Source organism: Lepidochelys kempii, chromosome 9 (assembly GCF_965140285.1).
Source record: "Lepidochelys kempii isolate rLepKem1 chromosome 9, rLepKem1.hap1, whole genome shotgun sequence".
Taxonomy (NCBI): domain Eukaryota; kingdom Metazoa; phylum Chordata; order Testudines; family Cheloniidae; genus Lepidochelys; species Lepidochelys kempii.
This window is the reverse complement of record NC_136388.1, coordinates 25,378,538-25,398,308: the sequence shown is the minus strand read 5'-3', so window position 1 is coordinate 25,398,308 and position 19,771 is coordinate 25,378,538. Positions and strand designations below refer to the sequence as shown.

The window sequence follows — 19,771 nt, the reverse complement described above, 5'->3', positions numbered from 1 at the left end:
TATGTCCACTGCATTCCCCTATCCACCAAACCAGTTATTTTGGTGTATTAAAGAGCAGAATGTACTTGGGCGAGACTTTATTTTGAGTCAAACTGAATTTGCTGAGCTTGTTCTTTGAATTTAGTTATTCAGCCATCCAATGCAGCACAAGAAAATACTTCTTTTCTGCAGCATTATAGCCCAAATGAATTATTGCCACATCCCTGTGTTTAAAAAAAAAAAAAGAGGCATTTTCCCAGGTGCACCATTTAAGGAGGCAGCAATAGGGTAGCCTATTACCTCCCCTAGATTTTGTTGATGTTCATTGGTAGTCAGACTGTCTGATTCAAGATGTAGCAAGCAGAAGCAGATCTGCCCCTAGAGAGAGTGCATGGTCAGAGAAAGAGGCAGATCCTGCCTGTACGTGGCATGCAGTTCTGAGCAATTAAAATTGCTAGATCTTGAAAAGTGCTAAGCATGTCAAAAAGTGAACATGATATTTACTAAATTTAGAGAATTCACAGGGATTAGGAACTATAGAAATGAGGAGTACAATTTATATGCAGTAAAAATACCAAAGAGGAATTTTTGACTTTGAAATGTACAGATTGCACAAAAGGGGAAGTATTACCCCACCCCCAAAAATAAACAAGAGGGAGAATATGCACATACAGTCTTTCAAGACAGCTAAATTATAATTTAAATAGATAAGAATAGATTAATGGATTAAGAATAGAATCCAAACATCAAAATAACAGTGGCCTCTGATTGCAAAGAGGAGAGGAGCAGGAAGACAATATAAAAATTCAGTCAGCTACTGCATAACTAGGAAGGAACAAATGCAACTTGATCACCATGTGTGAGTTCAGAAAAGAATTTTCCTCCAAGTCAGATTGGCAGTGATCTTGGGGGGAGGTTTTTCCCTTCTTCTGCAGTGTGTGGGTGTGGGTCACTTGCGAGGATTACCTGGGCATATCTCACTTAATAATTACCCTGCCATTGTGGGGGCCTTGGGCACTGGTGCACCCCAATCCCTCCTATTCGCTCCCTGTGAACATAATAGTTTAGTCTCCGGTGGACTGTTATACATTGGTCTCATTTTGTTTGTTGAGTTTAGTGTGTGGGTACTGGTTGGTGTTGGTGGCCTGTGATATATAGCAGGTGAAGCTAGGTGATCTGGCCCTAAACTCTATGACTCTAACTTTAATACGCCAAGCACTGAAAATACTAAGTGAAGCACTGCATGTGTCTCTAAACTAGTATACAGCAGATAAGCATTTAAAAGCCAGTTACTATAAAAGAGAGTTCACAACAAGCTCCCTCCCTGCAGTGTTGATATGCCAGAAACTGTTAACAAAAAAAAGACACTGCCATTGCTCCAGGTTTGCTCGCGTATATGCAAATATTAAAGTTTAAAAGGTAGTGATGATAAAACAAATGAAAACAGTTCAAACCAAGGGCAAATACAATACTGAAGTGCTGTTCATTTTTCATACAAACAATGTATAATACCACAGGACTGGCACAGAAAAATACTAAGCACATGCCTGTGAATACCAAGCAGCTAAATAAAAAATATTAATGAAAATCATATAAAACTACTCTCCTCATTCAAACATATACCATGCGATGTTGCACATTATAAAGTCTAACCACACAAGTCCTCTGTGCCTGAGTTAAGGTACCTTCTAGAACTTAATTCTAGCATTTTGCAGAAATAATGTTCCCTTAACAAGCAGTTTTTTCATTATACAGTTTTAGCTTCATTTACCAGCCAGTACTGTAAGTCCTCAGTAGAAAACGCCTTGGGAAACATCAACTTCTTCCTACTCAACTAGGTTAATGGAACTGATTCTTTTATGTTTTACTATCAACTGATTTTCATGTCTAATAGGTACAGAGTAAGTGTGACCTGGAATTGATTTGTATTGATATGGATAATATCATGAAATGTTTCCCTGATTCCCTGAATAATTGAATTTGCAGACATGAAGTCAGCATACACGATGCAAGGAGCTGACAAAGTCTGCAGTTTACACACTTGAATAAAGTCTCATTTCACGGATTTGTCAACCTTCTGACTGCACTACACTTCACAACCTCTAAAAGTCAACCCCCAACCACAAGAAGAGTTATAATCCCAAGAAGAGTTATTATCCTGGACAAAGCTACTGTGTATCTAAAATATTTCCAGTGATTCATGCCCAGATCCTTCAACTCCCATCCTAAAAGTAGGAGGGCCCATTCTCACTGTAATCTCCTTCACTTGATGAGAGCTGTCTGGTTTCTTTCTTAAACTCACCAACTACTGCCTACTTAAAAGCAGAGCTATGCAACACATTCAGTTTGAACCTTAACACACACACACACACACAAATAAACCTTTGATCAAATCCAGCCTGCATTCAGAAACTAGCAATGATTCACACAAATTTGCTTGAGTCTGTGAACGCTCTATCAAAGTGGGATAGGAGTTTCTTTACTCTATCCCAGCTCACAGACACTTTGAGGCTATTGTGCATCTCAGTTCTGAAGTGAGACAAGTTACACAGCATTTCCCCAGTGTCCCTGACTAGTGGTGTCTACTGTGAGCAATCAGAAGGGAAGGCAGAAACTATATCACTTTGTTTCTTAGGTTGCAGTTAAGGTTATGTCGCTTGTCCAGACAGAAAAGTCAGAGAAAATAAACATTTCAACTCAGCTTTGGGCAGTAGTCTAGGCCAGTATGTTACTAGCCTTCATTCCATCAGTTAGTGGAAAATTAAATTATTATTATTATTTAGCCTAATTATATGTATTACTTGTATAGCTTTGCAAGAGAAAAGTTCTCTGACTCAAAATCCTGGTTCAGCTAATGCCACTACATCCTATGCCAACCAGGTCCAACTTTCCTACAGCTCCAGCTGTCTGCTCTGGCTACCCAGCAGGTGCACATACAAGCTTCTTCCCTTGGCCACAGTGTTGCTCTGTCACCCCACGATCACTGTTCTAATAACACTACCCTTATAACATATTCCTATATTTACTTATCCTCCCACTTACCTATAGTTCCTATGATCCTTCCTGACCACGGTTCACCTCTTTGCAGCACTGATTTTGAGTGACAATCTGATTGATATCTCCTGTAGGAAAATGGTCCCCAAAGACAGACCACACTCTAATCTGATCCCCAGCAGACAGCACCTGCCTCCCAGGTTATCACTCCATCTGCCTACTGTCCTTATTACTACAATCTCCCACAATGCTTGCTTTCTCCTTCTCTTTCTTACTGCATTTATATTATGCTCATCCAATGTGGTGTCTCCTCTTCCCCATGTATAAAGTGTGTATGTCACTTATTATCTATAGTTAATTTGCTCCCTCCTCTCACAAAAGAAAAAGCCTCTGTGTTGTCTTCTAATCAACACTTACAATCATATTTTCCAATATGGTCACTAGTCCAATTTCTGGTCCCAGTGAGCCAATGTTAACTCAAACTTTGCCTGTGGGTTTGCAGTGAGATTCAAACATACAGCAAACCAGATGTGTTTGCAGCCAAACCTTTTCAAACGTCAAGGATTGCAAACTCATCTGAATCAGTTGTGGTATAAAACTTATCAACCTGCTCACACCAGCCATGGAGGGGTTTACAGTACTCTACTACTGAAGCCTGAATCATTTAGAAATTCTAACAAACCTTTTGAGAGCTGTGATCTCTTTGGAATTCAGGGATTATAACCCAGTTAGTCTGCAATCATATGAAACACAGAGAAAGGAATTCTGAATCTTGTATATGATGAACCTAGAGCCATGAATTCACAATCTGTTTTACAGCAACCATCATCTGGTCCGTCAGCCTCCTGGATAACTTCTCTGCTGCTGAAGCAAGAGGAAGCTGACAGATTTAATCAAGGCCCTCATACCAAAATAGACGATGTTAAACCTGCTTTGCTTTACTCTACACTGAGTCATTTGGAGGAAACCATCTTCTTAAATGAATAATTTACAAAGCAAAATACTCAGACCACAGACTTGTTTAGATACAGTAAAGGAGACATTACAATTATATACTATTGTAAGAGAATGCAACATCGGTAGCCAGGAGTTGAATTAAAGTCTGGGAAAGAAAAATAAATAAATCAACCTCAATCAAAACAAGCTGCAGCGCTGGGGACAGCAGGGAAAGAACTATCTGAGTGAGCTGACAGCTTCTTACTGAGAAATTGTGTCCCTAAGTTTGGGTGTGGAAAGCGATCATTTAGGAAGCATGGTTTAGTAGCTAAAAAATGGAATATGGAAAGTCAGGAGATGAAAATTCAATTCCCCACTCACTTGCTGTGTGACCTTAGACAGGTAATCTAACCTGTCTGTGTCTCAGTTTCCAAAGCTGTAAAATGGAGATAATATTGTAATAATAATAACGTACCTCATTGAGAAGATTAATTTATTAACATTCACAAAATGTTTTGAGAGGTTCAAGCGGAAAATGCTATCTGAGTGTGGAAAATTTTTATTATTATAGGCAGCACAGCCAGCAATGCCTATAGTTGCTTGACAATTTCCATTATGAGACCCTATTTTCAGTTGTTTATAACGTTGCCAAACTTTAATCATTTCAGTTGAAATTTTCCATGCCAGGTGACTGCATCAGGCTGACTTTATTTTATTTTATTCAAATTTCAGCTAAACTAGTTCAGCAATATGTTGTTTTTCCCATGTTAAAATTTCTTACAACTGTTTTGTTGAGAATTTCTAGTACCTCCATACTTTGGAGCAAAGATTTGTAATTTGGCTAGTGGTGGGTGGGAGGAGTTGACATGGTGCCAGGGTTGTGACTTTTGCTGTCCCCATGAAAATTCCCACAAATTTGGACGAGTTATAAGCTTCTGAAAAATCTGTTTGCACATACTCAATAGAGATTTGTTGCAGATTAGCAGTTCCATTCTCTGAAGATTCCATCTGCACTGAGCATGCTCCCTCTTGGGAATGCAAGGGCTGAGCAGGACTTTCCTTGCAATAGCTGTTTCTTGCTGATGCTGATCACTCTGGCACTGTACGCAGGACCTGAGAGGAAGCAGTCTAGGCAACCCTAATTTTGGCCTTTCCTAACTTTCGAATGCCTGACTTTTCAACCTAATGTTCTTTTAATGTAGTGTTTTGTAATATAATTTATATATTAAGGGTGGGCATTAGATCTCATCAAAATGACCAGCGTTCAAAGGGAATGTATCAACTTTTCTCAACGTTATCACATAGTCATTTTAAATGGCTACTTATTTTGTTAAATGTCATTCAGAGAGTACCTTGACAACAAAATGCCTGATGTTGCTGCCCTAGTCATATGAGCCAATACAATATTGAATGGATTACTCGCTGTTCTTCCATTGATTGCATGTGACTGTGAGTTGACCTATTGTGATGCAACTTGTTCTAAGTATACAGTAAAGTGCATCTTTCTATTATAGATAGTGCTGGATTATCTGGAAGCACATTACTGTGTGTACTTTACATGTTTCCAGGATAACTGCATCTCAAAAATCTGGTGCAGGGAAAAAAATGTAGCCATTCTGAAACCAGAAAAACTAGTGGCAGATCCCAAGAGCTATCAAACAATTCTTCTCCTTTGTGTCTATGCAAGCTTATGGAGAGACAGATTCTGATGTCCATCAATGAGGTTATCAAACCACAACTGCCTTCAAATGAGGATGGTGTACCGAGGATCAAGTCATTTGCTTAATACAAGACATTGAAGATGCCTTTGAGAAGGGCAAGAAAGTTGCTTCCATTCTGGTGGATATGTTAGCTTCATATAAGACTGTCTGGCATACAAGGCTGACTGCCAAGTTGTTCCAGACTGCAAGCCCATGGAGTACGGTTCATCATAATGAATTGATGCTTCATCTTGCAAGCAGGAGACAAAGTCTGCTGGCTTAGGCATCTCTGTTACAGACTCCCACAATGATCCATTCTAGCTCCTCTCTTTTTCAACATATATACTTATAAACTACCAACACCTAAGCCAATTAGTATGTATATTCAGATGACATCCATCCCACTGATGGGGGTAACATTCTACGCAATGTTGAAGATTTACTCTGCCAAGACATGAATGCCCTGGCCACTTACCTTTGTCCGTGTGATACCAGAGAAACTCCATTTTGAAGTCCCCAGACTCCATCTTGTACCCCAGCCTCTATGTTGAATGAGCAAGAGTCACTCCACCATTAGATGAAAGCTGTAGGTCACTTAGCACTGAAATTGACAGTAGATTTATTACTATATTTATTATATTTATTATTAATTATATTTATTGGCAGCAAAAGCAGAGGTGAGGCAGTTGTTGATCATGAGGTTGGGTACATTAAAAACAATATTGTGATGTGGTAGGTGCTCTGCAGAACTCTGACAGGAAAATATTAGCAAAAGTAAGCAAAACAACTGTCAATCAAGCCTCTCAGCATAGTATATAAACAGCGTTTCAGAGATACAGATAGCAGAAGAGAAGGTGCAAGGAGTGTAGAGACTGTGCAGAGAGTAAGAGTGCTAGAGTGCATGTAGAAGTTGGAACAGGAGGAGCAGAAACCAGAGAAGGATCCAAAGATGAGACTTAACATGAAAGACACTGAAAGACTGTTACCAGCAGCTGTCAGCAACCTGTGGAAGACTGGCCATCTGAAGCAAGGCGCAGCCACATAGCATCACTTCAAACTCTATGGCAATTGAGTTTGGGGTGCTCTCTAGCTTGTTGTGAGGGTTTTGTGTTTTATAGCATCAGTAAGGGGTGTTGTTAGGTTGTTATTGTGTTAGGGATTTGTGTTACTTGTGTTTGCACCAACAAAGGGTGCTTTGTTTTGGAACACTGCTTGTGTCAATCATTTATCAGAGGGCTGTATCTGTATCCTCTAAGAAATTCCTTAGACATCCTGGAGACCCGTACCTGAGGAGAACAGATTGGCCAGGTGATCATTCAGATGGAAGATTGTGGCCACTGTCTTAGACGCTACTTGTTACCCTAAAAACAGAAGTTAAGTACCCCCAGAATAGCTCAACTATTGCCCCCTCCTGGGTTTACCAAGAGTTCCCTCAAAACAGCCCAACTCTTCACCTATTATAACCAATCTACCGCTTACAGTCTCTGCTGAGGATTGTTCACTCCCTTTTTAGCTAGTTGCCACTTATTTAGGAGTCAAACTGTACTGTAGTCTATCTTAATGGTCCCAAGTAGAACACAAAGAAAAAGATCATCTCCTACACAGCCTTGATCCAAAAGCTAGCAGGAACCTCCTGGGAAGCCGAAGCAATGTTCTACAAACCTCAGTTCTGGCACTGCTGTTCGCTTCAGAGGAATGCAGTGCAGCAGTGTGGGGAAAAAGATGGCATAGCATCTCATTGATTTGGAGCTGAACACTGTCACCCATATCATTAGTGGCTGCCTTAACCATATATTAACATCTAATTTATGTGTTGGCTCACATAGCTCCCCCAAAACTTTGATGAGATTGTGATGGGTTGGATCACAGAAACTCCCTGGGGGCTGCCAACTGATGTGCCAAAACTACTTCTGCCTCTGCTTTCCCTGCCAGCTTGGGACTCCAGCACCCTGTCTTGTTGAACCAGACAAGCCAGTCTGCTCCAACACAGACCCAGGGTCTGAACCACATGCCCCAAAGCTACAGACTTAACTGAAAGCAGCTTAAGAAATGTTCCTGTCTTTAACACTCGGATGCCCAAGTCCCAATGGGATCCAAACCCCAAATAAATCCATTTTACACTGTATAAAGCTTATACAGGGTAAACTCATAAATTGTTCACCTTCTATAACACTGATAGAGATCAGAGTAGCAGCCGTGTTAGTCTGTATTCGCAAAAAGAAAAGGAGTTCTTGTGGCAGTTTAGAGACTAACAAATTTATTTGAGCATAAGCTTTTGTGAGCTACAGCTCACTTCATTGGACGCATTGAGCTGTAGCTCACGAAAGCTTATGCTCAAATAAATTTGTTAGTCTCTAAGGTGCCACAAGTACTCCTTTTCTTTTTACTGATAGAGAGATATGCACAGCTGTCCCCCCCGCCCAGGTATTAATACATACCCTGGGTTAATTAATAAGTAAAAAGTGATTTTATTAAATACAGAAAGTAGGATTTAAGTGGTTCCAAGTGGTAACAGACAGAACAAAGTGAATTACCAAGCAAAATAAAATAAAACACACAAGTCTAAGTCTAGTACAGATAAAATCTCACCCTCACAGATGTTTCAATAAGTTTCTTTCACAGACTAGATACCTTCCTAATCTGGGCACAATCCTTTCCCCTGATACAGCCCTTGTTCCAGTTCAGGTGGTAGCTAGGGGATTTCTCATGATTGCCACCCCCTTTGTTCTATTCCACCCACTTATATCTTTTGCATAAGGTGGGAATCCTTTGTCCCCCTGGGTTGCCACCCCTCCTTCTCAATGGAAAAGCACCAGGTTAAAGATGGATTCCAGTTCAGGTTATTATCACATGTCACTGTAACACTTCATTACCCACTTGCCAGCCCACAGATATACAGGAAGACTTACAAGTAAAACAGAGCCATCTACAGGTAATTGTCCTGTTTAATGGGACCCATTAAGATTCCAAACCACCATTAATGGCCCACACTTTGCATAACTACAATAGGACCTCAGAGTTATATTTCACATTTCTAGTTTCAGATACAAGAGTGATACATTTATACAAATAGGATGACCACACTCGGTAGATTATAAGCTTTGTAATGATACCTTACAAGAGACCTTTTGCATGAAGCATATTCCAATTACATTATCTTCACACTCATTAGCATATTTTTATAAAATCATATAGAGTGCAATGTGACAGAGACACCATCACCCATAAAACTGCATGGAGGGATAGGACAGATGAAACCATCTGCTGCACACAAGGCCTGACAATGGTTCCAATACGTGCAAATAAGCAACTCACATTTCCCACAAGATCTGCCCACCTCCAGAGGAAAACACCTGCCCCTGTAGTTCCTGCTGACTTTCCACACCTGACTTTTCAATATTCTTTTGAGGTGGCCATTCGTGCATTCATGTCCAGTGCTGCCAGTCCAGTGCCTATCTCAAATGAACAACAACATATCAGGGCCGACAGCTATGACTTTATGGAGTGGCACCAACTCTGGGATAGAGAGACAGGCATGCTGATGAACTTCAGAAGCCCTAGTTTACAATCTGGGATGCTTATCCTGAACTAGGCTTAATAGGCTACTGACTAGAATAGACATAGTGGCTCCCACAATGCAGAAATTTGGCTTAGTCCAGTCTTCACAGTGTGACTGCAGGGCAGTGATGCAGACAGTCAAATGTAGTGGAGTGCACAATTAGAAGATTGGATGGTCAACAGCAACACCTTACTACCCTCAATGATGCAACAGTTAGATGGCTGAACAATTTAGATAATGACTTGTGATGCATGAAGCTGGGGGGAAAGTACCTGGAAGTAAAGTTTCAGAAGAAGCAGATTTCTTTAACCTCTTCTTTTGAAGAGATCATGTCACTAGTATGAAGGACTGCCATCAGATCTCCCTTAGACAAACTGCTGGCACAGAAACCTGTATGTTTCAAGCCAGAGACATTGATTCAATGGCAATGTGCCATTCTATTGATACTATTTCCATTCTCTGATTCTGTAAGTGGCATGCTGTATTCTCTTTGACTACCAAATTACCACTTTTTCATGTATCGGCTTCAACTTAGTAGTCATCTTTTAGAATACAGAAAGTTATCAGGGAGTAACCCCAGATCCCATTAAAGTTACCACATAGTGCCTGATTCTGCAAACCCTTACTCCTGTGGTTATTCTCACTGAAACCAATATGACTACTCAAGAGACTAAGTGTTACTTACATGAGTACAATTTGAGAGAACTGGCCATTTATTATGACACTAAAATGCCTAGGATTATAAACTGTTATAAACTATTATAAAATTTAGGGAGAACTTGTTTCTGTTTCTTTTCTTTCTTTGTTTTTTCTTTAAATAACACGAACAAATGAGCAAATTGAATTACAGTAAGGAATCTGATCATGCACACAAATATTCTGAGAGAACATCACATGAGTTAAAGCATTATGCTGTCATTTATTTGGTTCACCATGGCAGTAGAGGCATATCTAATAAATATATTTATTTTTTCCATGAATGGAATGACCTTTTTGTTATCTCTAAAAAATACAGCGCATAAAAAGATTAGAGAATGTAGTCCTGAAGTCGTCTTAGCAATCCTTTCATATTTTTGGTACCCTTTACTGCACTGGCCAGATCCTCAGCTGGTGAAAATGGATGTTGCTCTACTGAAGTAAAGGGAGCTGTGCAAATTGACACTAGCTGAAGATGTGGCCCATTGAGCCCAAACTGTTACCTCTTCACTCATCTCTTAAGCAGGATATATTTATATGGGATTCTTGCCTGAATAAAGGCTGAGGAAGAACTTCAGAATTTGATCCACAGATTAAACAACTGATTAACCCCTACATCTGCTAGCCTGTAATCTCTTCTCTCCCCCATCCCCTCCAAACTAGGGGCTCTAAAACAACTGGACAAATAAGGGATGCAGACTTAGGTATTTTAGTCTCTTTTGAGCAGATTTTAAAGTTACTTTCCCCTCTTCCTCCCTCTGCAATGGGCCCCAAAGTATTGGCACTTCTTTTGTTCACCTCAGAACATTTTGAAAAATGAAACCTTGGGGCTCATTTTAACTCAGACCACTCCCATTTTCCTCTACTTCTGGAACTTTACTGTACTTTAAATATCAGGGGGTTGGGGGAGAACCTACTACACTCACATAATCAGACTCATTTTAAAATGTTTTTAAATGGCTAGTCTGCCGCCACCATTTGTAAGAAGGATAATGGGTAGAAGGCTTGGAATTATGACTGTGTAAAGGGTGATTTTAAGGCAGTAGAAAGATGGATAGTCGTGGAAGCAGATGGCTTGCTGTAATAACTGAAGTGGCAGGAATGAAAGACTAATGCATGAGAGGTTGAAATTGAGACGTTTGAATTAATAAGTCTCTAGAAAAGATTAGAGTAGGGTGGTTATTACTCTGCATTTAGTTTTACACTGGAAGAAAATGTGGTATCTCTGTTCTGTTAGTTTTTGAATGTGCCCCTTTCTTGCCTTCACTGGATGCTTCTCTGCCTTTCTGCTCAGTCTATAAAAAACTTCTGTTCGTTTTTATTCCTTTAATAGGCTGTCCTACTTAATTGTAGGCTGTTCACCCTCGTCTTACTGATGGGTGGTTGGGACCATTTGCTGTGCAGCTCAGAAAGGAAATTAGTTCTTAATGTTCACCCTTCCCCATTAAAGAAAGGGTGCAGCTCTGAGGTGGCAGATATTTTCGTTTGCGGAGCTGGTAATATCAGAGCTGAGACATTTCAACTGGCACTTGCATCCCTGAAACACTATATGGGCTTCTAGGAAAGGGGGTGTGGGGAATGGTAATAAAAATCTATCCGTTGCCTGTTTGGCACGTTAGTAACAGCAATCAAACTACTGCCGTTAACGGTGTAGCTAGTAGCGTGATTCCCACTAGCAAGGCGCCAAACACGCACATGGCTATCTTTACTTTGTCAGAGAATCCTGAGAAAAGTACAGGTCAGGGCCATTCCCATACCCAGCCCCCTTCTGAATGCAAAAAGTCTCCCCTGTCTGTCTCTCCCTCTTCAGAAAGCATGAAGTGCGCCTGGGGAAGGGAAGCTTGCAGAGAAGCGGTGTGACGGCATTCATTTGACAAAGGCAACGCGCCGGCACGAAACAGGCATTGTGCACGGCAGAACTTCCTCTGCTAACCCCGCTTGTGCATCCTCCGCCCCCCTCTCCCCCCTCCCCTCCCCCCCCCCCCCCCCGAGCCTGGGGAGACATGAAAACCCCGGGAAGGAAGGTGCAGTCTGAGCTCCCGCTGCAGCTCGGCTGTCACTTTGCGTACGGCCTGTGTGTGTGTTTGCCACACGCGAGAGAGAGCAGCTGACTAAAGTCTGCCCCAAGGCTGCGGTCCGAAGTCAGGAAATGGGGCAATTCCATTGGATCAGTGCTCCCCTGCGCTGAGGGCCGCCCGCAGGCGCCTCCTTCCCTCGCGATCCCTCAGCAAGCTGTGGCGGGAGCGCCTGGGTAACCCCCCCGCCCGGTGGGCAGCGAGGTGACCTTCTTCCTGCCCCCATCCCACTGTGCCCGGGGGGAGAACGGCTCCGCCGGCAGACCAGGGCTGGTTTATCGCCGCCACCAAAGCCTGGCTCTGCAGCCGCCGCCGCCGCCGCCGCCGAACTGCCACCGCAGCCGGTGCGGGAAGAAGGCAGAGCTGTGCCGGGCTTTGATGTCTGGGAGATGCCGCAGCTCCTCGCTCCCGGCCGTGCTGCACCCGGAGTCTAAGCCCGGCGCCCCAGGAGCAGAGTCTCTGCCCCGCTCTAGCTCCCCAGCCGCTTTCCCGCCGGCTCCCGGCGACTGCTCAGCCGGGGACACCCGAGGCTGCCTTCGCTTTTTCATTGGTCGGTGATGTGTCTATTTACATCAGCACCGAACTTCTCCGAACACCAGCTGGTGAGTCCCGGGAGAGGAGACGGGGCAGCGGCACTGGCGGGGGGACTGAGGCAGCAAGAGGAGACGGGGCAGCCGCACTGGCAGGGGAAGAGGACAGGGCGAGGGGGGCGAGGAGACGGGGACTGGAAAAGGGGAAGAGAGTGAGAGTGGGGTCGGACAGGGAGAGGTTCTGGAGGTGAGGGAGGAAGAGGAGGACAGGGAGAAAATGCAACTGGAGAGCTCTGGAGATAGGCACAGAGAGAATGCAGTTTTCTAAACTCTTATCACACCTCCCTCTACACAGTTACTTGGCTGTCCTCTTCAACAAAGGTGCGCCGAGAGCTTGTTGTAGCAGAGTCTCCCTTTAATGGGATATTGAGGTTATGGTGGCCAAGCCTTCATTGGACTGTGATTTTTGATTATATACAGCATATAGTTAACACCGTCTAGATTTATGTTATTATGCTCTCCGTCTGCTACCTTTGTCATCATGAAGTCATACCTTATTTTCAAGTACCCTGTTTTCCTCCATTGGACTCAAATGTAATTTACAGTGATACTGATTATGCTTTGATGGCATTTGGTTATTTTTTCACATTGTCTTTTACATAAAAGTTGATATTACACATTTCATAAAATTTATATATTAAATCACTATGGATTTGAACCTGCAAGAAGCTTAGTGCCACCAGTGAGATGCTAAGTACCAGCTCATAGCTAACTGCCCTGCAGGATCCAGCTTAGTGTTCCAGTAGCCACATCCTGCATCCTTTACTTATGGAAGGCATCCTACTGAAATGATCATAAGTGACTCTGGTTTTACACCTTTGATAACTTTGGTTTTACATCTCCTCCAAAAGATGAGCAATGGATGCCATAACCAATCAAATTGTAGTGTCAATAAGATTCTGATATCCTTTTTCTGATCCAGGCTACTACTTAGCCTGTTGGAGCAGACAAAATCATAACACAAAGTGGTATGGCTGTAACAAATACTTTGTGTTCACTTTTTAATTAAAAACAAATTACATTTGTAAATGGTAAAGGTTTTTGCAGGTATACATTGTTACTCCAAGATCACATTCACATGTCTGATAAAATGTAGAAGAGATAGTAGCTCTAGCCCAAGAGTTCATGCTTATCTGAGTGATGGCTGAAGGCATTTGTTAGTCATCTCTGTCAATCCTTTCTGACCCTTATTGTAACAGCCGGGGTGTGTCTACTCCTCAGTTCCTCAGGACATAAGTTTTAACTCATGTGGAAGTGTGTGGTACTTTTGGGACACACTCGCATTTCTTTAGAGATTTGATTGAGAACATGTGGCTCATCTCAGAAGTCAGTTTTAAACATATGCATCCAGAAATGAAAAGCTAATGCATTAACTCACTCTGCCACCTAGGCCACAGTCGGTCAAAATAATTATGGTTGTCTGTTTTGTCTAAGCTTTAGTGGGCAGCTGGTAGAGGATCACAGGAGCACTGAGAGAAACATAATGAAACTATAATACCTAAGCTCATATCTGCTTAAATTACTCCTACGCTTTTGTGTCTGCAATTAACGCATAAAGAGGCTTTTACTAGGTGTTCTTTAATGGTTTTCTTTATAGATTTTACAAAGAACTAAAAGTAAGAATGAATCAGTGGGATACCTTTAAATAAGAGGAACACTCCTGTAGCAACAGAAAGACTAGTTTACTTGGAAAAAGTTGCTGACTGCAAAAGCACATTTGCACATGAAAAAATATAGCATTTCCAGAGCACTAAAAACACTTCCAAAATCAGAAGAGTACACTATATTCTAATTTAGGAGGAGAGTGTTGAGAATTGGTCAGCTCTTAATATAAATAAAGAGCAAGCCTTATTGCTTGCTGTATGTGGAGGTGAAAAGATAAAAGCAATTTTAAAAAGTTATACATTTGTATCTGTGAATTTAGATTTCACAGTTTAATATAGGTCCCAGTTCTCCCAAACATAGGAAATTCTCACTCTTCTGTATCCATTTTCTATGGGATTCCACTCTTATGAGTGGCAAGCTGTAACTTATTTGATGAAAAACCTGTAATTCACAGTAAAACGGGAGCCCATGTGGACTGGCCAGGAGGTAGGGCTCTGGTAGTCTATATGTTTGGAAAGGGAGGGGCTAGACAGGCTATGCAGGATTTCAGTCTCCTATGGATGACCTGTGCCTCCCTGTTCTGTGGTTCAAGAACTATCCCTTAAGGGAACAGTTGTGAGTCAGGAGAGTCTGTAAGTACTGGGACGTCTGGGGACTGCAAGTAGAACTGGGAGACGATGGGAGGGCATATCATCCTATTCATTTATTTACTGTTGTTATTATTAGTCCCCAAAGGCCCCAGTCAGGCTCAGGGCCCCAGACTCCATTGAGCTTGGTGCTGGACAAACATATACTGGCCCTGCCCAGGACAGCCTACAGTCTAAAAGAGATGAAGAGTTGGGGAACATTCACACAAAGTGATCAGGGTGATGGGACAGGTATCTCCAGGCTGTTGAATTCTTTTACATGTTTTTTTATTTATTAACTTACAAATACTAGTTATAGAGAGCTAGTTTGGGGGGAGGCGGGGCATGGAGATCTTGAAATTGAAAGGAGGGGAGGAAGAGGTCATAGGTTTAAAAGAGTGGGAATGACTGAGAATTTCAGTCTGTATGGGGAGGGAAGTGAGGTTGGGCAGCTGAATGGCTATGGTGGTAGGAGAGGATAGGGATGAAGCAGAACCAGCCACCAATAGCATTACAGCAAATAAAAATATATATATCTCTAGAATACAAGCCTCAGAGCTGATTGAGTGATGATGACAAGATGCTGAGAAGGTCGCCACCAGCTGTCGTTCCTTATTGGATGATGGGAAGGCGGGGCCACTAGGCCAGATGCCCCAGGTGGGTCCCTCTCGGTATGATGGAGGCAGGAGGACTCAAAGGCCCTGACTTACTGCTGTGCCCTTGGTTGGTTACTTTGGGGGGACAAACCCAAAGAGTTTGAGGATTTCCACCATTCCTGCTGGTAGAAATCCATTATTCTTCCCTGTAGAGTGAAAAGGGCAGGGGGTGAACTCTACCCCCTAATAAAAGGATCTCAAGGAAACTGAGTTGAAATGGTTAGAGTTCCCATTCTGTGGCAGGGAGAATTACCCTGCATCAAGGAGAATCTGACCCAGTATTGCAGAAGCAGAGGGAATGAAAGGGCCCTATGTGAATGACAATATTCAAATGAGGATGCAAGGAGTGGGTATAAGCTCAGCAGTACTGTAAGAGGTAAACCAAAAATTGCCCTTAAAGAAATATAAACAAAAAGGACTGTCACCACAATCATATCCTACTACCTGCACATTCTCTGATCTCACTTCCACTATGAAGTTATTTATTGAAGTTATTCCTAATTTACACCCATCTAAAGTTAGATCGGTGGTTCTGATGCTACTCCCATTAAAATTAAAATAACAACTCCCACTAACTTCAGTGTGAGTGGGATTGAGCCCAGAACAAAGCCCATTTTTCTTGCTTCTATTTAGTCATAGCCTCAACATTACAAACTTTAATTGCTCAAAGGATTTTAAAAAAATGCCACTGAGGCAAAAACAGCATATTTGACCTTTGGCATTAGATCAAAGAGTGGAATGTTAAGTTAATTTTTATTCAGACAGTAATAGTTGCCTTTTGCTTGCCTATGAACTCTTGTCCCAAGACATATGATTAAATCACAAGGGTAAGTGTTAAAACCATGGGTTTGTGTTCTTTCCTTTTTGGTGGCTTGTATGTGTGAAAGAACTGTCCTGTGAACTGTGAGTGGCAAAACAGCTGTGTGGTTATAGTCACTTTAATTTTATGACTAACATGCTATTTGGATTTTTCAACAAGCCAACGTTCTTTCCTTTTGTGAAAGCTCACCATGGAAAAATCCTAGTAGCTGATGAGCTAAATGGCTAGATGTATTTGGGAAATACGATTCAATTAGGTTCTTAGTGAATTTGGCTTTTTCCTTTTCAGAATTTGGGTTATGGGCAAGTCGGAAAGCCAAATGGATATAACTGAAATGAACACTCCAAAACCAAAGAAAAAACTGCGATGGAGCACCCTCGAAATAGGGCTCGTTGTTGTAGTGATTCTCCTAACTATTATATCTATCACAATGATAGCTCTGTATGCAACATATGATGGTAAGTGGATGTTCATCTTATTGCAATTTGAATGTTAAAGTTGTTAATAGTCTGCAAAAAAATGTTTTCAAGAATAGAATGAACCTGATAGAATAAGATAAGAGATAGTAGCACACAAGTGAGGTAGGCTCAAATGTAATGTTAAAGTTTCAATATGTCTGAGTGCATATATATTGCTAACTAAATAATTTAGCTAATAAAAGAAAAACCATTTTATGTTTGACCTAGAGGGGCTCAGCCAAGAATTAAATTGCCTGTCACTACTATGTTATACTTTTTATAAAATTAGCTGATTAACAGCTGCAATTTATTGGCAGCTGACCATAAAAGAGTCATTAGACAGCATTACATGGTCAACTGAAATTTAAAAGTTCATCCAAATTTAATATTTCATTTAAAGTTCTGATTTACTATGAACGTTCCTTTTCCAAGAATTTTTACTTCAAGTAACAGAATGTGGCAAATGCTACATTTATTTTAACAAAAACACCTGTTTGTTCCAATATACTAATTCTGTAGTTTACAGTCTGTGCTTTACTGTATACACTATAATTTAATTACACAGTATGCTGGGGAAAAGATAAATGAAATAGGAAAGCTTTCTGTTCATTCTTACTGTACCCAGCATGAAAACTCCATTCTTCCTAACTAAGGCTCTTGATTTGAAGTACAGCTCCCACTGTTGTCAACTGGAATTTCATCAGAAGGATCAAAAGCAGTGCATGACCCTAACTAAATGAAGATGTTAGCAATCTTAGGGCCTGATCCTGAAAACACTTACTTACCAGTTGAAGCACTAACTATTGTGGAATATCCAATTGATGTCAGTAGGACATAGTAGTTAGCATTATATTCAATTGTACAAGTGTTTTCAAGGATCAGGCCCTGAATTAATTAAAATTTTAGGTGGTGTTTAGTTTCTGCATTGCCTTTAAATTCAATTCTGAAATGACAGTAGCACTGAAAATCAATAATTTAGTGTAGTGTACATTAAGGAGACTTTCAAATGGAAATTAAGGATTTGAATTTTTGTCCCATAACTTTTTTCAGATGGTGTTTGCAAGTCTTCAGACTGTGTAAAATCAGGTAAGGATATATAGCTTTTCAACTGATTCTACTACTTTTGCCTGTGTTAGTACTTTGTAGAATCCATTACACTGTCACCCTGCTTACCTTAAATATTCTCCTCTTCACAAATCTATCCTTTATTTAGTAACACTTTAGCTGTTTCAGGAAAGCAAAGGCACTTAGAGTACTGATTTCATATGGTCTTTATGTGTTTGTAATAGATACCTTCATGGGAGTTTTATAATCTCAGTTTTATTTAAGTAATTAAAATGTTTGGTAAAATAAATTGATTTAATTGTATATCATACTTTTAATTCATGAAATATAGCAACAATAGTTCACTTACTTTTTTAAAAGCACATTAAAACCTCAATCCTGATCTCAAAGCCTTCAGGCCTTCATTTTTGCAAGACAGTCAACAATCAGCTTCTCTGCGTGTCTGAGATCAGGATCAAACCTTCAAGCTCTCTAGCATGGTAGTGATTTATATTTTATGGGTGAAATCCTGGCCCCATTGAAGTCAATTGCAAAACTCCCATTGATTCCAATGGGGCAGGATTTTACCCTATATTTCCAAATTTCATCCTCTATCTTCTAAATTGTGCACTGCCCTGCATGCACACATGAAAGAGGCTGGGGTGAAGAGGAAGCAAGGAACCTTGTACCCCACTTAACTTCTCTAAGTATAGCCAGTCATTGGCCCTTTAGAGTAAAAGGACTGGGGGGACAATACTGTAAGGAGGAGCAATAGAATTTCATCATTCCTTCATCATTGGCTGGCATGGGAAGCACATACTGCACTGTGGTAGTAGCAGATGCCTTTGCTGTGGACACTCACCTAATGTTTCAGGAAACATTGTATTGCCTGAGGCACAATTAGTGAAATACTGGCCCAGCTGAAGTCAATGGGAGTTTTGCCACTGACTCCAATGTCTCTGGGAGCTCACCCTATATTTCTGGGAGCTATCACTAACTCAGTCCAGCAGTCTCGCCTTTACTTGGTTTTCATTGGGATACAAAAATACAATTATCTCCACACCTGCTCATCCTTGAACTGTTGTCCATATATCATATTTGTGAGAGTTAGACTGCAGATTCTTCTGGACAGAGACCCAGAGAACATTCCATCTTTTCTACATATGCTTTCAGTGCTATGTGACTAAATAAGCATAGATAAAATGTTTTAAAATTAGTATAAATTTGAGATGAGCCTTGTGAATAACACAGATCATCCCAAGCAAGCACCTATAAAACCTCATACTGTATAACCCATCATGTATTCTGAATTCTTCTTCCAGGGAAGTCCTATGGCCTATTTTATGTAGGAGGTCAGACCTATAAATATGCCACATGACCTAAGGGCCAGATTGTGGAGTCCTTGCTCATGTCTGTGAGTACAGACTCCTTCACTCACAGGACTACTCCTGGGTTTAAATGCTCACTACTGTGAATGGGGACTCCACGCTCCAGCCCTAAATCAGTGTTCTGTATTGGCAAGTCAATGGGAGTTCAAGGCACCCAGCTCTTCAAAAGATTTGGCAATATAGTGGTTTTCATGGGTTTTCCACAGTTATGAAGTGATTCAATGGCATGATAAAATTCACTCTGTTGTGAAAGACTAGTATAATAAAAAAACCCTGAAACCAGAGAAATAGTTGTCGATCCATATTAGTTACCATGTGTTAATGTTTCCACTATGATGATCCATAACTCTGAGTTCAGTATTTAAATCAACAGTTGGTGTCCATTCAATATCTGATTGGGCTTTGGTATCAAGGGCTAGTTGGATAAACTGCTCAGGTTACTTTTAGTAGTACTATGGCAGCGGTACACACATGGAAGGCAAGTGATCAAATTACTAATGCTAGGAAATTATACAGAGGTCCCAAAAGAAATTGAATCAGGACAATTTTATTAGGGATAGAAATTAAATAAACTGGTAAAGCCTTGAACTTACACCAGATATGAACAATGTACTGGGACAGTTTTTGTGTGTTCATTTTCAAAAA

At 41.0% G+C, this 19,771-nt stretch overlaps 1 protein-coding gene across 4 annotated transcripts in view; it reads left to right on the top strand.

The window, feature by feature from the left end:
• The first annotated feature begins 11,983 nt into the window (after positions 1 to 11,983).
• MME (membrane metalloendopeptidase) overlaps positions 11,984 to 19,771 on the top strand; it is a 67,388-nt gene continuing 59,600 nt past the window's right edge. The window contains exons 1-4 of one of the 4 annotated variants that reach the window (XM_073359632.1): positions 11,984 to 12,541; positions 15,303 to 15,417; positions 16,525 to 16,694; positions 17,745 to 17,780. In XM_073359632.1, coding sequence (XP_073215733.1) covers positions 16,535 to 16,694; positions 17,745 to 17,780 — 196 coding nt within the window. In that variant the 5' untranslated portion in view covers positions 11,984 to 12,541; positions 15,303 to 15,417; positions 16,525 to 16,534. Of the gene's footprint in view, positions 12,542 to 15,302; positions 15,418 to 16,201; positions 16,244 to 16,266; positions 16,320 to 16,524; positions 16,695 to 17,744; positions 17,781 to 19,771 lie in introns of those variants that run through there. The other 3 variants (XM_073359630.1, XM_073359628.2, XM_073359629.1) reach the window with 3 other exon arrangements.